This window comes from Gekko japonicus, unplaced genomic scaffold, assembly GCF_001447785.1.
Source record: "Gekko japonicus isolate JY-2015 unplaced genomic scaffold, Gekko_japonicus_V1.1 scaffold246, whole genome shotgun sequence".
Lineage (NCBI taxonomy): Eukaryota > Metazoa > Chordata > Lepidosauria > Squamata > Gekkonidae > Gekko > Gekko japonicus.
In genome coordinates this window covers 463,294-483,089 of record NW_015162482.1, presented here as the reverse complement: position 1 = coordinate 483,089, position 19,796 = coordinate 463,294, and the positions used below count along the sequence as shown (strand labels likewise).

Here is a 19,796-nt window from a genome sequence, read left to right as displayed (position 1 = left end):
GAAATCAGTTCACACCGGGTGAACCAGCTCTGAGATTCAAACTTTCAAAGAATCCTCTACAACTTAACGAGCATTGAAGCTGTACGTGCCAAGGAAGGAGAATTTAAAAACAAACAGCAGAGACTAGATACAGGTATGCAGAAAAGAAGTACAGATGGAAACAGCATAAGGACCTGACAAAAGGTTCCTCTTATTCTGAGCTTTTCACTATTACAGTGATCTTAAGTTTTCTCTCAGAACAACAAGGACAAAAGAGCCTCATTCTGAAAACAGAAACCAAGTTCTGTGCTGGAGGCTAGATTGCATGTTTCACTAGGATGAATGAAATCCTACTGAAAGTTGGTACCTTCCTTACCTAGTTATAACTGAAGGATCACAGTAGATAGGAGTGCACACATCATATTCAAAAGCTCTATTCCCAATCTTTTCCTCTTTCTGAGTGGGAAAAAAACCACAGTGAAACAAGGTTGCTTGAAGTGGGAATGTATAAAAAAAACAATGGAAAGGATTTAACATAGAAGCTGACCCCAGTCACCCATTACAAACAGCTCAAAGGAGTAGTCTTACATGGAAGGTCTGCAGATTTCAAGCCCTGCCAAGAGTTCATCTTTTCATTCCACCAGGAGTAAAACCAAGTGACTGGCTCAATCTCCTTGCAAGGAAAGAACCCAAAAGTTCTGTACTGCTCAATTCTCTGGCCGGCTAAAGATATCTCTGCCCCTCTTAATTTACAAGAGACTCTTCACAGCTCAATCTCAGGACAGGATGATTGCTGGTTTGTCACCAGGTTACTGGAGCTGGGAGCCATTTCTCCTTCAGTTAAGGCTCAGCAGTACCAAGGTTCTGCCTGCTTCAGTACTTATTGATACCAAAGATGCGGACGCCGTGGAACTGGGGAAGCTTAGGCAGGAGGACACTCAGCAGGGAGGTGGTGTTGATTATGAAGTGCCCAGGGTCATATTTGGTATAAAAGCTGGTCAGGATGTAGCTAAAGGGAAAGAAACAACCTATATTAGTTACATTTTCAACCTGTATCATAATTAATCTCCCCAAGAAGACTTCTCCAAATAAAACTAAATCATAACTCTTTAAATTATTTTCAGGAAGGGTGTGGGGAAGTACAGGCTTCCCTTTGAACACAGGGGTGACTCCAACTTCTCTCATATGTTGCTTAACTTGGGCTGGGAAGAATCAACTGCATTTTCAGTATACTTTAATGAAAGAATCAAGAGAACCAATAGCTGTTTGTACCCCATTTACTCCCAGCACAAACATTCAGAACTAAAAGAGAGGGATGCAGCCACCTACATACAAAAACAGGAAGATGTGTGTTACCTGCTTCCTACCGCAAGGAAGCCACACATAAAAGGGGTGAAGAAAGAAGCTCATACTTCCTTAAGAACACCACTCCCACATTTTGAGGACCCTTGCAATAGAGCACTCATATTTCAAACCTTTGTAATGAGTTATTTGTATTCACACTGTCCATGGCACCATTCTCACTTGGATAGCTAGCTGTGGCCACTCTGGTCCTGCACTTCTTTTTTCAGTAACCGGGCAATTCAGCCTCTGGCACAAGTGTGTGATAAAGATCTTAGAAGTAACCTGCTGTAACAATATGCCAACTTTGTGCAACATAATTCTAATAATCAGATTTGGATTATTAAACAAACACACACACCTCCCCCGTGATATAATCATACTGTTGGCTCAATCCTGACATAGACTACTACATAAGTCTTCCAAAAAGAGCTTGATGAATTACCTTCTTTCTTTAAAGGGAACGACAGAATTGCCATTTCAATCACGCACCCACATCTTGCTGTCTTGTACGTAATACAGTTTACAGCTTTCTCCGGGTTTCCTGAACTATGTGAGATGAGAAGAGCTGCTCTGCTGTATGCCCTGGCTCTTAGCAGGCAAGGTAGCTGTCGGGAAGACTCTCGCTGCTGCATAATAGACCTTGCCCTCTATCACACTACTAGCTCTCTGTATCTCATTACCGGGGAAGGGCTCATTGGCATATACACAGGATTAGGAGCTAAGGCAGTAGCTTGGGAGAGAAAGTCAGGAAGGTTCAGGGACATGAGGCCTTGCGAAGAAACTCTAAATGCCAGCTGCACCAAGAGCTGACTCATTAGCCTCAGATGGGCTGAATTAAAGCAGGGCAGAACCGAGTGATCTGTGATACTCACAGGACTATTGGGGAGATGCTTAGGAACTTGCGAGAAGAGGTCCACTGTGTACCATAATCAATCTGCTCCCAGTGTGTGAGGAGGCGATCTTTGCCCTGGTCAGGTGTTTCAAAGGGGGTCCCTTTCACTGTGTGCAGGAGCCAATACATTGCCTGAGAAAAAGGAAGCACTGAGGTAAAATAGCCATTTCTTTCCCCCAACTTTGTGGCAAAAAAAGAGTGCATCAAGGCAACAGAGATGTTTCCTTACGCTGCTCAGATGAAATGGTGTACATCTGAGGAATTTGCTGGAGGATTCAACATAATGGAAATCCTCAAACAGATTCAACCTCCATCATGGGAAGTCACATCAGTAGTCAAGCTTCCCTTCTTGAGAAAAATGAAGCACCCTCTTAAAAGACTGACACACCCAGAAAACGCTTCAAAGTTTCAGAGAACAAGAGGCAGGTTTAGGGTAACTGAAGCACAACAGTAACAGAACTTTGACCTACCAGGTTATGGATGACGTTGGTTAGGGTCCAGACCACAGGGACACTAAAGAAGGGGATGCTGAGAAGGATGATGTGAAGAGTGGCCACAGAGATGCTGTAAGCCAGCCAAATGCCTCGGCTGTTCATAATTCGTGTGTTGGGATTCACCTCACTGTGGGCTACCCCAACATTCATGCTGAAGAGAAATAAAAAAATGTTGGTTGCACAAAGGTACCACCAGGAAATGGACCACCTACTCATCTGAAAACATCAATGGGAGCTAAGCTCGTTGGGAGTCATGATACCTCTCCCTGGACCAACTAGAATGCCTGTCAGGTTCCACAGCCAGCAACGGAGTACACGCTTATCAGAAAGGATATACTTTATTGAAGAGCTATAGATGCATTAACAGAAGCACTGTTAAGAATGGCGTCGCCCCTACAAGCATAATGGGATATAGGGCATTCGTATGCACCCCCCCTGTCCCTAAGCCAATTAGCCGGACTCCCGCATGTGGGAGAATAGTTCCAGACCATTAGAGCCAGAGCTGGGAACCGATAGCGCTCCCACGGCCTTCCCTGAGCTCCAGACACTACACCACCTGCACATCTTAGAGATAACAGCGTTACAGCAGAGAAGAAGCACAGAAGGAATGCAGCAATAATTAGTACACATAAAAGGGAAGCCCATGGCCTCCTGAACCAGCATGGCAGCATAGCTGACAATGCCCTTTGCAGACCTGGTTTGGAACAGTCTGTGAATCTAGCATACAAGCCTTAATACAGAACCCAAAACAATTTCACCACCCTCAAAGCATTAGTCTCAGAAAACTGAGCCCAAGTTATTAAGTACTGAGACGAGGCAGCTCTTTTCATAACAACATGTTTCTTTATTGAACTTCTGCATCAAAGAAACAGGGTCAACTTGTAAAAACCACACCCACCTTAAACAACGACCAAGACCAAGTAGGCAGCTACCGTGTTTCCCCGAAAATAAGACACTGGCTTATATTTATTTTTTCTCGAGAAGACACACTAGAATCACAAATGCATAGAAATCCTGCTAGGGCTTATTTTTGGGGTAGGTCTTATTTTCGGGGAAACAGGGTAGAATCCTTCATTTGCATGACCTATATACAATGTAACTAATGACAGTGCAGCTATTAGGTAATAATCAATAAATATGATTGGCTGTTACCAGCAATGTTCCCTCTAAGCTGTGGAGTCCTGTGAGCAAAAATTCTACTTGGTGAGCTACTGGCATTAAAGTTGTGAGCGAGCCATTTGGCTACTGCATACATTAGTTTGCTCTGGAGCCATCCTTCCTGAGCTAAGACAAAAATGTGTGAGCCGGAGGCTAAAAAACTGTGAGCTAGCTCACACTAACTCAGCTTAGAGGGAACATTGGTTACCAGTAACACAACCAACAGTCTTGACGGCTTTTGGAGCTTTGCTCAGACTCAAGCACCACCAGTACATAACACAAGTAATGTGCTTACTCAAGATCACAGAACTGGTGGTGGAAATGGAGCTGAAACTCAAGAGGAACTGTAACTTCCAGACCTGAATTTACTGCATTTATTTATACACCCTATATTTCTCCTGGTACAGTCAGTACTCAGTGTGAGTAACTTTATCTTGTGTGAGCACTTTATCTTGTTTGAATTTTAATGTCGTATTTATTAATGTATGTGATTTTATTATGATTGTTTGATGCGAATTTTATTGTTGTAAGCTGCCCTGAGCCGGCCTCGGCTGGGAGGGTGGGATAAAAAAAATTAATAATAACAATAAAATAACAATAAATACAAAACCAAACTAATCACCTATTAAAAGAAATAAAACACATCATTTAAACAGATAATTAAGCTCTTTTAAATAGGTCTGTTTTAATCTCCCCAGAAGGCCCCAGAAATAGGTGCCAGTCTGACCCCTTCCAGGAGGCTATTCTATAACTGCCGGGCAGCAAATAAAAAAGGCCCAAGATGTAGCCGATAATATTGGGGGGGGGAGCTAGGAAAGGCTGTTGTGAAAGAGTGCAATTTCCACACAGATTCATATTGTGAGTCTTGAAGTATTACCAAACCCCTTACAGAAACCAGGTGGTGGGAGGAGAGGGGGAATCCTAGTTGGCCACGACTCCCTAACCGTTTGTGTCTTCCAGTGGTCAAAACTAGAATCTACATGTTGTGTAGATGGCTATACAAAAGGATATTTACTGGTACAGCGTTGAGCACCAATACTACTTCTGCTCATCATCAGGGACCAGCTCAATTAAAAATGTCCCCAGTTTCCTAACAGCTACAATCTGGCTAACATGGAGTTGCCTTGTCTTGTTTTTCATCAATTTATTACATAAATCATCTGGAATTTTGAGTAAGAGCTGCTGCTGTCAGGAAGAACCAAGAAAACAGCTCAGCCTGCAATTTTCTGAAGCCCTCTATAAAAAAAGTGCTAGATGCAATTGCAAAGAGGTGGCAATAATAGGGATTATCAGGGCAAGACAGTGGCTTTATTAAACCATTTATATTATAAGGTTGTTGTTTTTTAATTAAGAGGATCTACCATATTTACTTCGTTGCTCATACCTGCCACTGGCAGACTGTGGTCAGAAATCCAATGCATTATTTTTTTTTAGGAGCAGTGTTATGAAAGTAGTTAGTCTGACAGCGTACCATTTAGGGAGTAGGGAAAACTCCTTTTTCAGGACACATGTTTATTCTTCATAAGCTCCTACATTGCTGCTTATTATAAGGTACAAAAATTAAACACAACAAAAGTTCTTTAAAAGTATTGGGCGCTGTTTTCTGCAATTTAAACTAGAAGATACCCAAGAATAAGCTTCTGATGGTGAATCTTGCCCAGCCCTCTAAAATAGAACACATGAATTCTGGCTCAAGGCAGGAGATCTGACCCCAGCGGGCTTTTTAATCCCTTCTTGAGATTCTGAAGACTGTTATCTTAAAACAAAAGTACTTAAGACTGGATGAATCATGTATCTCAGTATACTGACATTATGGAAAAAACAGAATCAAATTTGACGATTCTTAATTTTTGGTCCTTCAGTTTTGACAAAAGGATTGACACATTCAGCCCTTGATAGTTTTCAGTCGTGAGTGTGCCTCTGTGTGTGTGTGTGTGTGTGTGTGTGTGTCTGTGTGTCTGTGTGTGTGACAGATCAGGATTTGTCATTTATTATTTAGACATTTTCTAAATAAAAATGTACACTGATTGGTTGCTAAAAGTATACACTCAGTGTCTCTTATAATACTCAGCTGACACCAGTGTCTTCACCACCCTCAAATAAAATAAATAAACACATATCTATGACATCTTTCAAGGTCAGTCTCTCTCTGAAAATAATACAGCTTGAAGGAGTAGCAGTCCAGTTAAAATAAGCAATTAAAACAGATAAAATAAAGTTAAATAAATTACCAAAAACTCTTCACAAAGCTTAGCTACAACACCATATCAGCTGACCAGACTGGAAGTTAAAATTTATCTCCTACAAGTACACACCTTTGGCACAACCTGCAGTCATGGCTAATTTCTGTAGACACTGCTGGTTGGAATTTACACCGCTTTAGCCTTTCCCATTTGCATATAACTTTGCACCACAAAAGTACGTAATTCAACAACAAACGATAATAGTTAAAAGAAAAATGTGGCATAACTGACATTTTTAAAAAGTTGATTAATATTTATCCACCCTAGTTACATAACAGCCAGTGACCTGTGACGTTATCATTATGGAACGGTCCATGCCCTATCATCCTACTAGGACTGTCCTGTTTCCTGCTCCAACCCATCTCACAGATGACATCGGGTACAACTCAGACATCCCCCACCCACTTATGTTCAGGAGCAACAAAAAATGCAAATATGGGGAGAAAAAGCAAGGAAAGGCAATTGCCTTCTTGCCTTGCTTGTGAATAGCCTGTGTGTGTGTGCAGGGGGAATACTAAACTAGACAGACTTTGGTTTGCTCACCTACCTCCTTTCCCTTTTAAACCCACTGGATTTCTCTCTCCCCAGGGCAAAAGTGTAAATTTATGCCAGCTATTACATAGTTATACTGTGTTTCTTTCAAAGGAGGTTAGAACAACTCTCCTCATCACCATTTTACCATAACAACCACCCTGTAAAGCAGTAGAGCAAAGTTTGAGTCCAGTGGCACCTTTAAGACCAACAGATAATGATAAAGACTCTGATAAAGACACAATACATAAAAGTTTTCATCAACATACCATATGGGGTGCTCTAATTAAAGTATGGAAAGAAGTAAAAGAGAAGTTTTATCATAAAATACCCAAATGGATCTCACCAATGGAAGCTTTTATAAAACCAGCGTTACTAACAAAAGATAAAATAGAAAAATATGAAACATTACTAGATAAAAATAATAGGCTGAAAAATCAGGAAGAACTACGTTTACAAAATATTAAACTGACTTGGTGGGAAAATGTACAATTAATAACTAGGTATAATAAGGATAAAAAAATTGGATTCCAAGATACGAAATTAGACTTAGAAAAAATTTGGCTATCTTCAAGCGATAAGACGATTCAGAAACTATATAATTTCCTCCTTCAAGTGTATTTATTAGATGAAGTAGTCAAAGTACCAATGATATCTTGGATGCAAGACTTTGGTTATAACACTGACATAGATGAATGGTCCAAAATATGGAAAGTTATAAAATATACACAAGCAATACCATACAAAGAAAACATATATAAGATGTTCTATAGGTGGCACTGGTCACCAGATAAAATAGCTAAGTGTTATAAAAACTCATCAAAAAACTGTGGGAAATGTAAACATAGTGTAGGCACACTATACCACATGTGGTAGAGATGTAGTGTAACACAAAATTACTGGCATAAAATACGGAATCTTATACTGGAAATCATAGATATAGATTTACCTTTGTGTCCTGAAATCTATTTGTTAAATATTTTACCAGATAATTGTAATAAAACAGATCAATATGTAATAACATATATGCTAACATCTGCTCGTATTATATTTACTAAATACTGGAAACAAGAAAAATACCTTCAAGAGAAGAATGGATACATAGAATGTTGGACATAGCTGAGATGGACAATTTAACACTGTTTATACAAGGGAAAGATGAGGATGTGTTCAATAAAAGGTGGCACAAATTTTATATATGGATAGAAAATAATTATCAGAATAGACTCATGATAACCTGAATACATTAATGTATGCGATGCATCTGTTATGTATGATGTAAAAATTATAAATAAAATTTATTTTAAAAAGACCAACAAAGTTTTATTCAAGGCATGAGCTTTCTATACACACTTCCTCAGATATATTACGAACAATAAGGTCTCAGTTAGTTACTCATAGCATCCCACAATTAAGAAGGATACATTTACACACTAGTCTACAATTCTGACATATTTATTTGCTTCACTGTGTTTCCCCCTGGAATTAAATCCAAAGAAATGGTGAACATATAAATTTAGCTTGTTATTCCTGTTTGGTTCTCGCATCTGTTAAAACATATTCCTTATGTTGTATGCTAATTTGCTGCTCATCCTCTACCTATATGTATGGACTGATAACTTCCGTTTCACTGTATCTGCGGAAGTGTGCATGCACACAAAAGCTCATGCTTTAAATAAAATTATGTTGGTCTTAAAGGTGCCAATGGACTCACACTTTTTTCTACTGCTGTTATGTATGCTGACCGCCACCAGGGGTCCGCGGCCAAGCAGGAGCTTGGTCCCCAAACACAAAGGGGACCTAGGATCCTAGTCCACCTTGAGTCCACCAATAGCACCCCTGGAGGGAAATTCAAACCCTCCAATGGGGACAGAGGTGTGCCAGGTGGAGTGTATATAGTTGGCCTTGCAGGGCCGTTTTCCCTTGTCTTGTTGTGAAGTACAATAAACACATCTGAATGCAGGTCGTACTCCGAGTTCTCCATGTGTCGAACCCAGTACTTTTCAGTGGCGACAAAGGTGGGATCCCGATAAGCAGGCCAGGCTCACCTTCCAGCGCAGCATTGAGATTCGTTCCAGAAAACTCCACCGCGCCTACACTGCTCCCGGCATCGCTGAACACCACTCCCCCACTCCGCGCTAGAGTCATGGCCTCCGCTCTGGGACACCTCGACCCCACTCATCCCGAGCTCTGGGATTCGTGGACGGACCAGCTAACCTGCCATCTCGCCTTCCATGAGATAACCAATGCGGGCAAGAGAAGGGCTCTCCTCCTCAGCTCTTGGGGCGTGAACACCATCCAGCTCGCGAAGAGCCTCCTGGTCCTGAAGGTTATCCTTGAGTGTACGTACGAGGAGATCATAGACACCCTGACCAGGTACCTCACACCCAAGTCTACGACGCTGGCCAAGCGGATGGAATTCCAGGGGCGCATCCAGAAGCCCGGCGAGACGGCCGCCGCATTCATGGCTGCACTGCGCCAACACACTATGGAATGCGACTTCTCCAAGGTGGAGAACCTCTTGACCCAGTTCGCCTGGGGAATCAGTGACGTCAAGCTCCACAGAAAGATGACCAGCACATCTGACATCAAACTCAACGAGGCCCTCCAGCTTGCCATCGCCCACGAGGCCTCCCACCGCGACCGACCGCATCCCATCTCGTGCTCCCCGACTCAGCGCCTGAGACTTCAGATGAGGACGACGTCCGTCTTGTCCGCACACCCCACCACTGGAAGCTGCCGGGATCCGCCGGAGTCTCCGGACACTTCGGTAAGCCTACTGGATGTTACCCATGCACCAGCACGAGCGCAAGTTGTGCCAGTTCCGTGATGCCAGCTGCCACACATGTGGAAAACAAGGACACCTCGCCTGCGTCTGAAGATCCAAAGGCAACCGGAACCATCCACCCCAGCCACAACCACGCTGCCAGGCCTCCGCGTACTACGAGGCCACCGAGAGCACGGATGATCTCTACCTTCTGACCAGCCAGCCCTCACTACAGGTACTATGCCTCCCCAACTTGCCCACAGCCCCAAAGATCCAGGTCCAGGTCACAATCGAGGGGTCCCCCTGCCAAATGGAAGTGGAATTAGGGTCAGCAGCTTGCATCACATCTGTGGAAATGCTGAACAGACTTTGTCCGAACGACGGGCCCCACCTGCGGCCTTTGCCCTTGAGCCTGGTGGACTTCCAGATGAACCCGGTTCCTATACGGGGTGTGGGGACTTTCTGGGTGAAGTACTGGGGTTTTAAGGGTTTCCTGGACTTGATTGTAGTGGAGGGGGATTTGGTTAGCTTATTGGGGCGGGCGTGGTTTGCGCCGTTGGGCATCACGGTCGGGGGGAGTGAATAAATGTGCGCCGTGGGATTGTGCTGAGGCTTGCGGGGAATTCCCTGCGGTCTTTGATGGGGCTCTGGGTTGATACAAGGGGCCCCGTTTCATTGCAACTCAACCCCCAAATTGCCTCCATCCGCATGCGGTTCTCCCCGCTCACTTTGCGGCCGATAATCGATGCAGAGCTGGACCGTTTAGTGGCACAAGGGGTCCTTGAACCGGTCTCCCATGCACCGTGGGAGACCCCCGTTGTAACCCCCATCAAGCCCAATGGCAACGTCCGCATCTGCGCAGACTATAAGTGTACATTGAACAAGGCCCTCCACGACCATGCCTGCCCCGTCCCGGTCATGAGTCCTGTGTTGGCTTCCTTAGCAGGGGCTAAGATTTTTGGCAAGTTAGATCTCACACAGGCGTACCAACAACTGCCAGTGGAAGAGGCAACAGCAACGGCCCAGACTACTGAAACGCACTGGGGGGCTTTTAAGGTTAGGAGGCTACAGTTTGGCATAAGTGTGGCCCTGGGGATTTTTCAGCAACTAATGGACTCCTTGTTAAAAGGGATCCCTGGGGTGACACCATTTTTCAATGATGTCCTCATCGCCGCAGCCACCCCGGATGACTTTGCCTCCCGCCTCCGTGTCGTCCTTCACCGCTTTGACTCAGCAGGCCTCAAAGTCAAACGGGAGAAGTGCCTCCTTGGGGTCCCGGAGGTGGACTTCCTGGGCTTCAGGGTCAATGTGTTCTGGCCTCCATCCGGCGAGGGACAAGGTCAAGACCATCGTGGAGGCCCCTAGACCCACATGCAAGGCAGAACTTCAGGTGCTTTTGGGACTCCTGAACTTTTATCACGCCTTTCTGCCACACAAGGCTGTGGTTGCGGAGCCTCTTCACCGCCTCCTGGACAAATTAGTGCCCTGGTTGTGGGGCCCGAGGAAGGTGGCGGTGTTCAAGGGGGTCAAGGAACTACTCATCTCGAATGAGGTGTTGGCGCACTTTGATGATTCCCTACCTGTAGTCCTCGTGTGCGACGCCTCCCCCTATGGCGTTGGCGCAGTTCTGGGCCACCTTCTTCTTGACGGCCGGGAGGTCCCCGTGGCATACTACTCACTGACTTTGATGGCCGCCGAGCACAATTACGCGCAGATCAACCAGGAGGGGTTGGCGATTGTGGCGGGGGTAAAAAGTTTCATAACTTTGTGTACGGGCGCCCCCTCACTATTGTAACTGACCACAAGCCTCTCCTCGGTTTATTTGTGGCGGAGAAACAGACCCCCCCCCAGGTACTTTCGCCCATGGATCTCCGTTGGTCCCTCTTCCTGGCCGGCTACAATTACCACCTGGAACACCAGTCGGGCAAGGCAATGGGGCACACCAATGCCCTTAGCAGACTGCCCCTCTCGTCCGGAGACGCAGACCCGGCCCCTACCCCCAGGGTCCTGATGCTTGAAGGCCTCCCCGGGCTGCCCCTTCAGGCAATGGATATTGCTGCCCAATCAGCCCATGAGTGACCCTATCATCTCCCGGGTTTTGGGCTGGGTGGTGAGGGGGTGGCCCACGCCCTCCATGGGCCCCAAGTTTGCAGCATTCGCAACCCAAAACGATGAGCTGTCAGCGTTCAAGGGTTGTCTCCTGTGGGGTGACAGGGTCGTAGTTCTCCACGCCCTGCGATGAGTCCTCCACGCTCTCCACAAGACGCATCCGGGAATTGTAAGGATGAAGGCCATGGCCAGGAACTACGTTTGGTGGCCGGGAATCGACGCCGAGATCAAGGCCTGGGTGAGGAGATGCCAGACCTGCCAGGCGGTGCACCCAAACCCGCCAAACGCGCCAACCCAGTCGTGGGAGTCTACACACAAACTTTGGTCCCGGCTACATATTGACTTTGCCGGACCCTTCCAGGGGCTGATTTTCCTAGTAACAGTAGACTCGTACTCCAAATGGTTGGAGATCAGCCCCGTGTCCACCACCTACACAAAGGCCGTCATACGCTCACTCCGCTGGATCTTCTCCACTCATGGGCTGCCGGACACGATAGTCTCCGACAACGGGAATGCCTTCATGTTGGCAGAGTTCCAGGACTTCCTCCAGCAGAACCTGATTTGGCACGTAAGATCAGCACCTTTCCACCCCGCGACCAACGGACAAGTGGAGAGGATGGTTCGCACAGCAAAGGAAGCCCTCAGCTGGATCACAGATGAGGACTGGGAGTTCTGGCTTGCCTGCTTCCTACTGACACAGCAGACAACACCTAACCCTGTCACGGGGCGCTGCCCAGCTAAACTCTTGATGGGCCAGCGTCCCACAATCCTATTGGACCGCCTACATCCAGACTGGGCACTGGACTCGAGGAGGCTGATGGAACAAAGGGACGCTCCCCGGGGGTTCTTTCTGGGCGACCCCGTGTTCATCCGGAACTTTGGGCGAGGGCCCTCCTGGATTGCCGGCTGGGTAGTCCGAGTCACCGGTATCATATGAGGACGGCCAACTCCTGAAAAAACATATCGACCAACTCAGGCGGCGACAGCTCCCGGAAGCTGAAGAGCAACCCCAGCTTGAGGGACCGGGACTCTATGCACCGCAGGCCAGCGCTTGGCCCGAACTCCCCCGCACAGGTGAGCCCCCACCAATCGAGCCCCCAGCCACACCACCAGAACCCGAAGACTCTATGCACCACCATCGCCGCCCTTGCCGCTACCAGACACGATCAGCCAGCCAGAGGCAGCCGTAAGCAACCCCATGCCAGCATCCCGGCGTTCCCTCCGAGAGCGCAGACCCCCCACCTATCTGCAGGACTATGTAACATAGGTTGAATCGGAACTAAGGGGGGAGGGGTATTATGTACGTGGACCACCACCAGGGGTCCACGGCTAAGCAGGAGCTTGGTCCCCAAACACAAAGGGGACCTAGGATCCTAGTCCACCTAGAGTACATCAATAGCACCCCTGGTGGGAAATTCAAACCCTCCAATGGGGACAGAGGTGTGCCGGGTGCATATAGTTGACCTTGCAGGGCCGTTTTTCCTTGTCTTGTTGTGAAGTACAATAAAAGCGTCTGCTTAAGATCAACTAGGGCTACCCTCCTGAACCTGTAAAGCAGGCCAGGCTTACAGACAGTGACAAGCCCAAGGTCATCCAATGAGGCTCATGGCTAAGTATTTTTGGCCACTGTGTGACAGGTTGTTGGACTGGACGGGCCACTGGCCTGATCCAACATTGGCTTCTCTTATGTTCTTATGTAAGTGGAGCTTTGAATCCCGACCCCCATTGCTGTTTGTGGTGCACCCACCTGGCGGCTTCCGTAACGGCTTCTTCTTATAACAACAACGAAGGCGGGCGCAGCCCCATACAAACTTCTTCCGCACGCAGCTCCACCGCAGCCCGTTTCCAGGAAACGACCCCACGTCCCTGTCTCGTCATCCGACCAATAGGCGAGCGGGTCAGTCTCCTCACTTCTTCCCTATTGGCTAAATTCGTTCGCCAGTCTCGGTCGCTCTCCGGTTTCCCGGTAAAAGGAGCCAATGAACAAAAGGGATATTGGTAGGTGTAAAGTTCAAGCGAGAAGACAGCCACGATTGGATGAAAAGCGCACGCACGGTTGGCGGCCGGCGGGAGGTGGAGTTGTTACGAGAGGTGACGATAAGATGGCGGCGGAGACAGTAGAGCTGCATAAGTTGAAGGTACTGAGGGAAGTCGCTGCTGTTCGGTGGGGGGAAGCTTTTTTCCCCTCTGTTTATTCCGAGGTTTTAGCCGGCCTGTCTTCACTCCAGCCCGTTTCCTCAGACTTGCGACGGTACCTCGTTTTTCAATCTTAACTAACAATCTGCTTTCCCTGTGTGGGGCTTACCTTGCCCGCACTCTCTGCCTGCTTTCCGTGAGGGGAATGGAATTGGGGGAGAGGTACGCGACGATCGATCTCATGTCTGCCCCCCCCCCTTTCCGGAAGAAGCATGTTTTCCCCCTTTAGCCTGGTCTCCAGTTGTGTGCCTGTTTTTAACTATCAAGCCCCATCGTCAGGAATTTGACGTTCTAGTCTCCGCTCTGTTTCGTATTCTGAATAGCCGATATATTTACTTGAAAGTTGGTAGGACCCATTGAGCTCCGGTTTGAGAAAATTCTTGAAGGTCTGGGGAGGGCAATAGAACATAATACCATAGAGTCCGCCTTCCAAAGCAGCCATTTTCTCCTGGGGAACTGATCTCTATAGTACGGAGATGGTTTGTAGTTCCTGGAGATCCCCAGTCCCCATCTGGAAGTAGGCAGGTTCACTGGAGCTCATTCCACGGTAAGTAGGCTGGCTGGGTTAAAGCCCTTTTTTGCTGTGCTCAGTTATAGCACGCTGATCCCTTACCAACCACAAACTATATGGGAATAATTGTTTATATGAATGCGAGTAGGTAGTAAAGCCCAACATTTTTTAGTTAGAACCTTGGGTGTAAGTGAGTCCAGTCACCATTTTCTTCCAGCAGCTTGATCTTTTGGAAGCTGGTCTGTGGAAGGATCATCCACAGCTGTTACTGAACCATTTAGGTACCCAGGAAAGTATTAGTAGTGCCTCTTTTCCTCACTTCTTAAAGTCTCAAAATGGGGTTCATGCATTGTGTTAAGGGTGCAATTGTGTGTATGCTTATCTCTGAAAGCAGTAAAGCTTTTTCCAAGTAAATATACATATGCGTCGGCTGCAGAAATGGGTCTGTTTCCTTTACTTGTTTCTGAACTTCCTCTTACTATTGTGAATTCCAAGTGAATCTAAGGAACCTGCTTTTCACCATCTTCCAGGCTAAGGTTTTCTGCCACCAGGAGCTTGAATCAAACTGCAGAGCAAAGCATTGACAAGGTCAAATGATTGTGTGTGAAATAATACCCCCACCTCCTACTTTTAAATTATTTTCTTGCCAGGTTGTTCCCCAAATACAGTATCTATACATTTTATTTTATGTAGGCATCAAGAGAAGGCACAGGTACTGCAACCTTAGGATGTTTCTCTGCCAGTTCTCTCAAACGCCTTGCTTCAATCTTCCACTAGGGGGTACAACTGTACTAGTTTGTTGAAGACGATTGTAGAAGAACAGAGCTTGGTCTTGTAGCAGCTGTATCCTGTGTTATTTCTGAGCATTTAAACATTTAATCACTGTTTTGCAGTGATGTATATATGTCTAGGAACCCTGATACTTATTGGATGCTGCAGTTGGGCATATTAATGAATTGCTGTGTGTATTGTAAAAAGAAGTTTATATACTTGCCCCAGAAGAAAAAGAACATCTAAATGCCTTTTTATGAGAAAGAGCATCTAGATGCCCTACAACAGTAAATGCCATAACAGATGTAAAATTTGTGATTTCTTAACCATGGCTGAGGTCCCATGAGTGGGCCGCTTGATCATGTACTGTGCCTTCTGCATCTCCACCCATCCCTCCTCTTGCTCATCTTACTTGTGGCTGATGCTAGCAAAGATTTGCTAATTTTATCAAAACCTAGTTTAAAGGGAATCAAGGACTGATGCAAATAATAATAGGAGAAATAGCAGAAATGAGTATATAATCTTTGCTTCTGCACAGCTCCAAAGAAGCCAAAAAAATATCTGCCTCCCTAGGACAGTGCTATTTTATGCCTTTGGGCGATGCAGGTATTATTGGTTACAAAGTTAGGTGCCATGTTTTTTCTGGCCCTGCTCAAATACCTTTAGCAGTGATATGTCACAGAATTTAGCAGATGAATCTTTCCTTGGCATGGAGATGAAATGAAAGTAAAGCTTCACCTGTTAAACAAAACTTATCCCTTTCAGGCGCCTTTTAAAGGCACAAACACATATAGAAAAGAATATGTGTAATATCCAACAGTGAATGAGTGAATTCCAAGTGAATGAGCTTGGGAGCCTTGGGCTTGTTAAGTCTTGAACAAACCAGTATGCATATTGCATAATTTCTTTTATTACAGTGGTAGTGCAATGCCCCTGTTCTTAAACTGCAGTATATAAACAATGGGCTGTATTGTAACTTCTTTGTAGTTAGAGGCTGTTTAATGCATTTCTGTTTTATGCAAGAGTATTTTATTCTTAAATACTTGTGTGCAACTGAGCTGCTGCATTTAGTTCTGAGCTACCTCTAGGAGGCTCTAGTTTTTCTAATAATACATACAGAAATATTAAATGCAGCCTATAAATCCTAAATGGCCTAATCTTCCCTCTCTCACAGAGGACCTCCTGCTTCCAAAAGAGATTCTGAATAAGAACAGTTCTTACAGTATCAAGTCAATAGTATACTTCAGATGTTGTTGTTCAGTCACACAGTCGAGTCCAACTCTCCACAACCCCATGGACCAGATCACGCCAGGCCTTCCTGTCTTCCACCGTCCTCTGAAGTTTGCTCAATTTCATGTTCGTTGCATCTATGACACTGTCTAACCATCTCATCCTTTGCCGTCCCCGTCTTCTTTGACCTTCAATCTTTCCCAGCATCAGAGTCTTCTCCAGTGAGTGCTCCCTTCTCATTTGGTGGCCAAAGTATTTGAGCTTCAGTTTCATTATCTGGGCTTCCAGGGAACAGTCAGGGTTGATTTCTTTTAGGATTGACTGATTTGATCTTCTTGCAGTCCAAGGGTCTTTCAAGAGTCTTCTCCAACACCATAGTTCAAAAGAATCTATTCTTCAGCGCTCGGCTTTCCTTATAGTCCAACTCTCACAGCCGTACATGGCTACTGGGAATACCATTGCTTTGACCATGCAAACTTTTGTTGGCAGGGTGATGTCTCTACTTTTTATCATGCTGTTTAGGTTCGCCATCGCTTTCCTCCCAAGGAGCAGGCGTCTTTTAATTTCATGGCTGCTGTCACAGTCTGCGGTGATCTGGGATCCCAGGAACGTGAAGTCTGTCACTACTTCCACGACTTCCCCTTCTATTTGCCAAGGAGTGATGGGGCCGGATGCCATGATCTTAGTTTTTTTGATGTTGAGCTTCAAGCCCACTTTTGCGCGCTCCTCTTTTACTCTGAGCAAGAGGCTCTTAAGGTCCTCTTCACTTTCTGCCATTAGAGTGGTATCGTCTGAATATCTGAGGTTGTTGATCTTTTCCCCAGCAATCTTAATTCCCGCTTGTGATTCATCCAGGCCAGCATTTCACATGATGTACTCTGCATATATATTAAATAAGCAAGGTGACAATATACATCCTTGTCGTACTCCTTTTCCTATGCGAAACCAATCAGTTGTTCCATATCCGGTTCTAACTGTCGCTTCTTGACCCCTATACAGGTTTCTCAATAGACATGTGAGGTGGTCTGGTACAAGGCCGTCTCTTTAAGGACCTGCCATAGTTTGTTGTGATCCACACAGTCAAAGGCTTTAGCATAGTCAATGAAGCAGAAGTAGATGTTTTTCTGGTACTCTCTTGCTTTCTCCATAATCCAGCGGATGTTGGCAATTTGATCTCTAGTTCCTCTACCTCTTCAAAACTCAGCTTGTACTTCTGGCAGTTCTCTATCCACGTACTGTTGAAGCCTAGCTTGTAGGATCTTGAGCATGACCTTGCTAGCGTGTGATATGAGTGCAATTGTGCGATAGTTTGAACATTCTTTGGCATTGCCCTTCTTTGGGATTGGAATGTATACTGACCTTTTCCAATCCTGTGGCCACTGTTGTGTTTTCCAAATTTGCTGGCAAATTGAGTGCAGCACTTTAACAGCATCATCTTTTAAGACTTTGAATAGCTCAGCTGGGATACCATCACCTCCACTAGCTTTGTTGTTAGTAATGCTTTCTAAGGCCCATTCAACTTCACATTCCAGGATGTCTGGCTCGAGGTCAGTGATTATACCGTTGTGGTTGTCAAGGACATCGAGGGCTTTCTTGTATAGTTCTTCTGTGTATTCTTGCCATCTTTTCCTAATCTCTTCTGCTTCTGTTAGGTCTCTACCGTATTTGTCCTTTATCATGGCCAGCTTTGCATGGAATGATCCCTTCAGATGTATTGACATAAAAAGTGTTCCATCCAACCCCGGATTCCAAACTGGGATTAAACTACTTGATTAGATCCTGGGTATGGAAGAATGGGAGGTCTTTCCCAAATCACACCTATTTCCAACTCCAGGAAGGTTTATTTCTGGGATCGTGGGACCTGTGTGTGGAGGCAGTGTAATCCCGTATAGATTGGGAGACTGCAGTTGGGAGGAGGAAGACAGTAAAATTGCCCTGTCCTCTCCAGTTTGGTGTAGTGGTTTAAGTGTGCTGACTCTGATCTGGGAGAACCAGGTTTGATTCCCCACTTGCAGCTGCTGGATGAACTTGGACAAGCCATAGTTCTGTCAGAGGTGTTCTGGAAAGAGCAGTTCTTGAAAGAGCTCTCTCCGCCCCACCTGTCTCACAGGGTGTCTGTTGTGGGGAGGGGAAGGGAAAGGAGATCGTAAGCCACTCTGAGATTCCTTCGGGTAGTGAAGGGCAGGGTATAAATCCAGTCTGTTCTCTTCTTCTCTTTATCAGTGGCACTAAGCTGATGGAAGAAGCACAAACTACAAGTTCATCCCCTTCCTTCTCCCAGTTGGAGGAGCCTCTTGACCTACCTGGCTATGAACTCATGAGTCCCATGACCTCAGAATGAACTTTTCCAGTATCAGAAATAGTTTTTTGGGGGGTGCAAACAGGAAAGATGTACACCTGGAAGCACCTTCTGCTGAGGTATCAGGGGACCCGATCTGTAATTTGAAATTCTGGTTTGTAGAGAAAATTGCTGTTTTTCCAGTTGGGTGTATAGCAGTAAATGTTTTGCTGCAAAAATGGAAATAATTAGCTGGTAAGGTCAAGGATCTCCTAAGCACATTGGCTTAGCTATAAGGTGCAGTTAGTCATAAATTTTGAACCCCAAGCCACCAAAAGAACAAAACTGGGACCCTGATTCTGTGGAGTTGTGTCTACAAAGAGGCCTGCAGGGATCTGGTGCTCCAAGGTGTTGTATACAGGAAGAATACTTTTTTTATTCCAACAGGTACTTTGTGGTTTAGGATTATTTTTGTAATTATGATAGTGTTAATACAGCTACAGTTTGTATTTCCCAGTTGCATAGAAGTGCAGGCTGACTTGTAATAGAAAACGTTTCTTTGAGTGTACCACTTGATTCGACATCCAGAAATGTAAACAATACCATTATGTATTGTTGGGAGGGCACTGAAAATAAATGGCAGTGCCAAAAAAGTGCAAGTTCCATCAGGCTTCATATGATTGTCTTCCTTCCCCAACATTATTAACTGCATTTATACAGAACGTGTAGCTTTTGATCTGGCTTCTGCCTCGCATTCTTATGGACCCTTTCCATCTTAATTTTTACCATAGGATTGCATAACGTTTCTCTGTCCAAAGCCCTGAAAGATTTTTTTTTAAAAAAAATCACCTTCCAGATCATTTCACCTTCCAGATCTAATGGATTACATGTACTTTATTAAAACAAAGTCTGTTCTACTTTGCAGCTTGCTGAGCTGAAGCAAGAATGTTTAGCCCGAGGCCTGGAGGCCAAAGGAAACAAACAGGATCTCATCAACAGACTTCAGACCTATCTTGAACAACATGGTAGGTTCCTTCTTTAGGTTCTTACACTCCAACAGAGTTCTGCTGAAACAGCCTTAAATTTTAAACTGTGTTTCCATACATAAATAGTCATGAAAAATTCCTCTTAGCCTTTCCATCCAAGAGCTGCAGTAATTGGATCCATAAATGACTTACCTTATAAAGCTTCAACATGATTAAATAGAAATCTTGTTGTGGACATTGACTGTGTGACTAGAAAATAAGATTTTGTTCTTGCTCCACGCAGTTCATATGTGAATTCATTCACGCC

At 45.3% G+C, this 19,796-nt stretch overlaps 2 protein-coding genes across 6 annotated transcripts in view; one reads left to right on the top strand and one right to left on the bottom strand.

Moving 5' to 3' along the window:
* Window positions 1–446: 446 nt before the first annotated feature.
* Window positions 447–13,368, bottom strand: ORMDL2 (ORMDL sphingolipid biosynthesis regulator 2). The gene is made up of 4 exons (XM_015405890.1): window positions 13,265–13,368; window positions 2,686–2,860; window positions 2,196–2,347; window positions 447–988 (listed from the first exon to the last, which is right to left on the bottom strand). The coding sequence occupies exons 2-4, from the start codon at window positions 2,857–2,859 to the stop codon at window positions 853–855; spliced, it is 462 nt and encodes a 153-aa protein (XP_015261376.1). The 5' UTR covers window position 2,860; window positions 13,265–13,368; the 3' UTR covers window positions 447–852.
* A 222-nt stretch (window positions 13,369–13,590) lies between these two features.
* SARNP (SAP domain containing ribonucleoprotein) overlaps window positions 13,591–19,796 on the top strand; it is a 145,047-nt gene continuing 138,841 nt past the window's right edge. For all 5 annotated transcript variants that reach the window (XR_001482353.1, XR_001482354.1, XM_015405908.1 and 2 more), the window contains exons 1-2: window positions 13,591–13,655; window positions 19,429–19,528. Coding sequence is in view for 3 of the 5 variants with exons in the window: in XM_015405908.1 (XP_015261394.1) it covers window positions 13,620–13,655; window positions 19,429–19,528 (136 nt within the window). In the remaining 2 variants the exon portion in view is untranslated. The remainder of the gene's footprint in view (window positions 13,656–19,428; window positions 19,529–19,796) is intronic.

Excerpts from the sequence above, each read along its gene's own strand:
- ORMDL2 (XM_015405890.1), bottom strand. The coding sequence starts at position 2,859 with ATGAATGTTGGGGTAGCCCACAGTGAGGTGAATCCCAACACACGAATT. Across the intron at positions 2,348-2,685 it reads CCAACGTCATCCATAACCTG|GCAATGTATTGGCTCCTGCA; the intron begins GTAGGTCAAAGT and ends CCTTTTTCTCAG. Across the intron at positions 989-2,195 it reads AGCATCTCCCCAATAGTCCT|CTACATCCTGACCAGCTTTT; the intron begins GTGAGTATCACA and ends CTTTCCCTTTAG.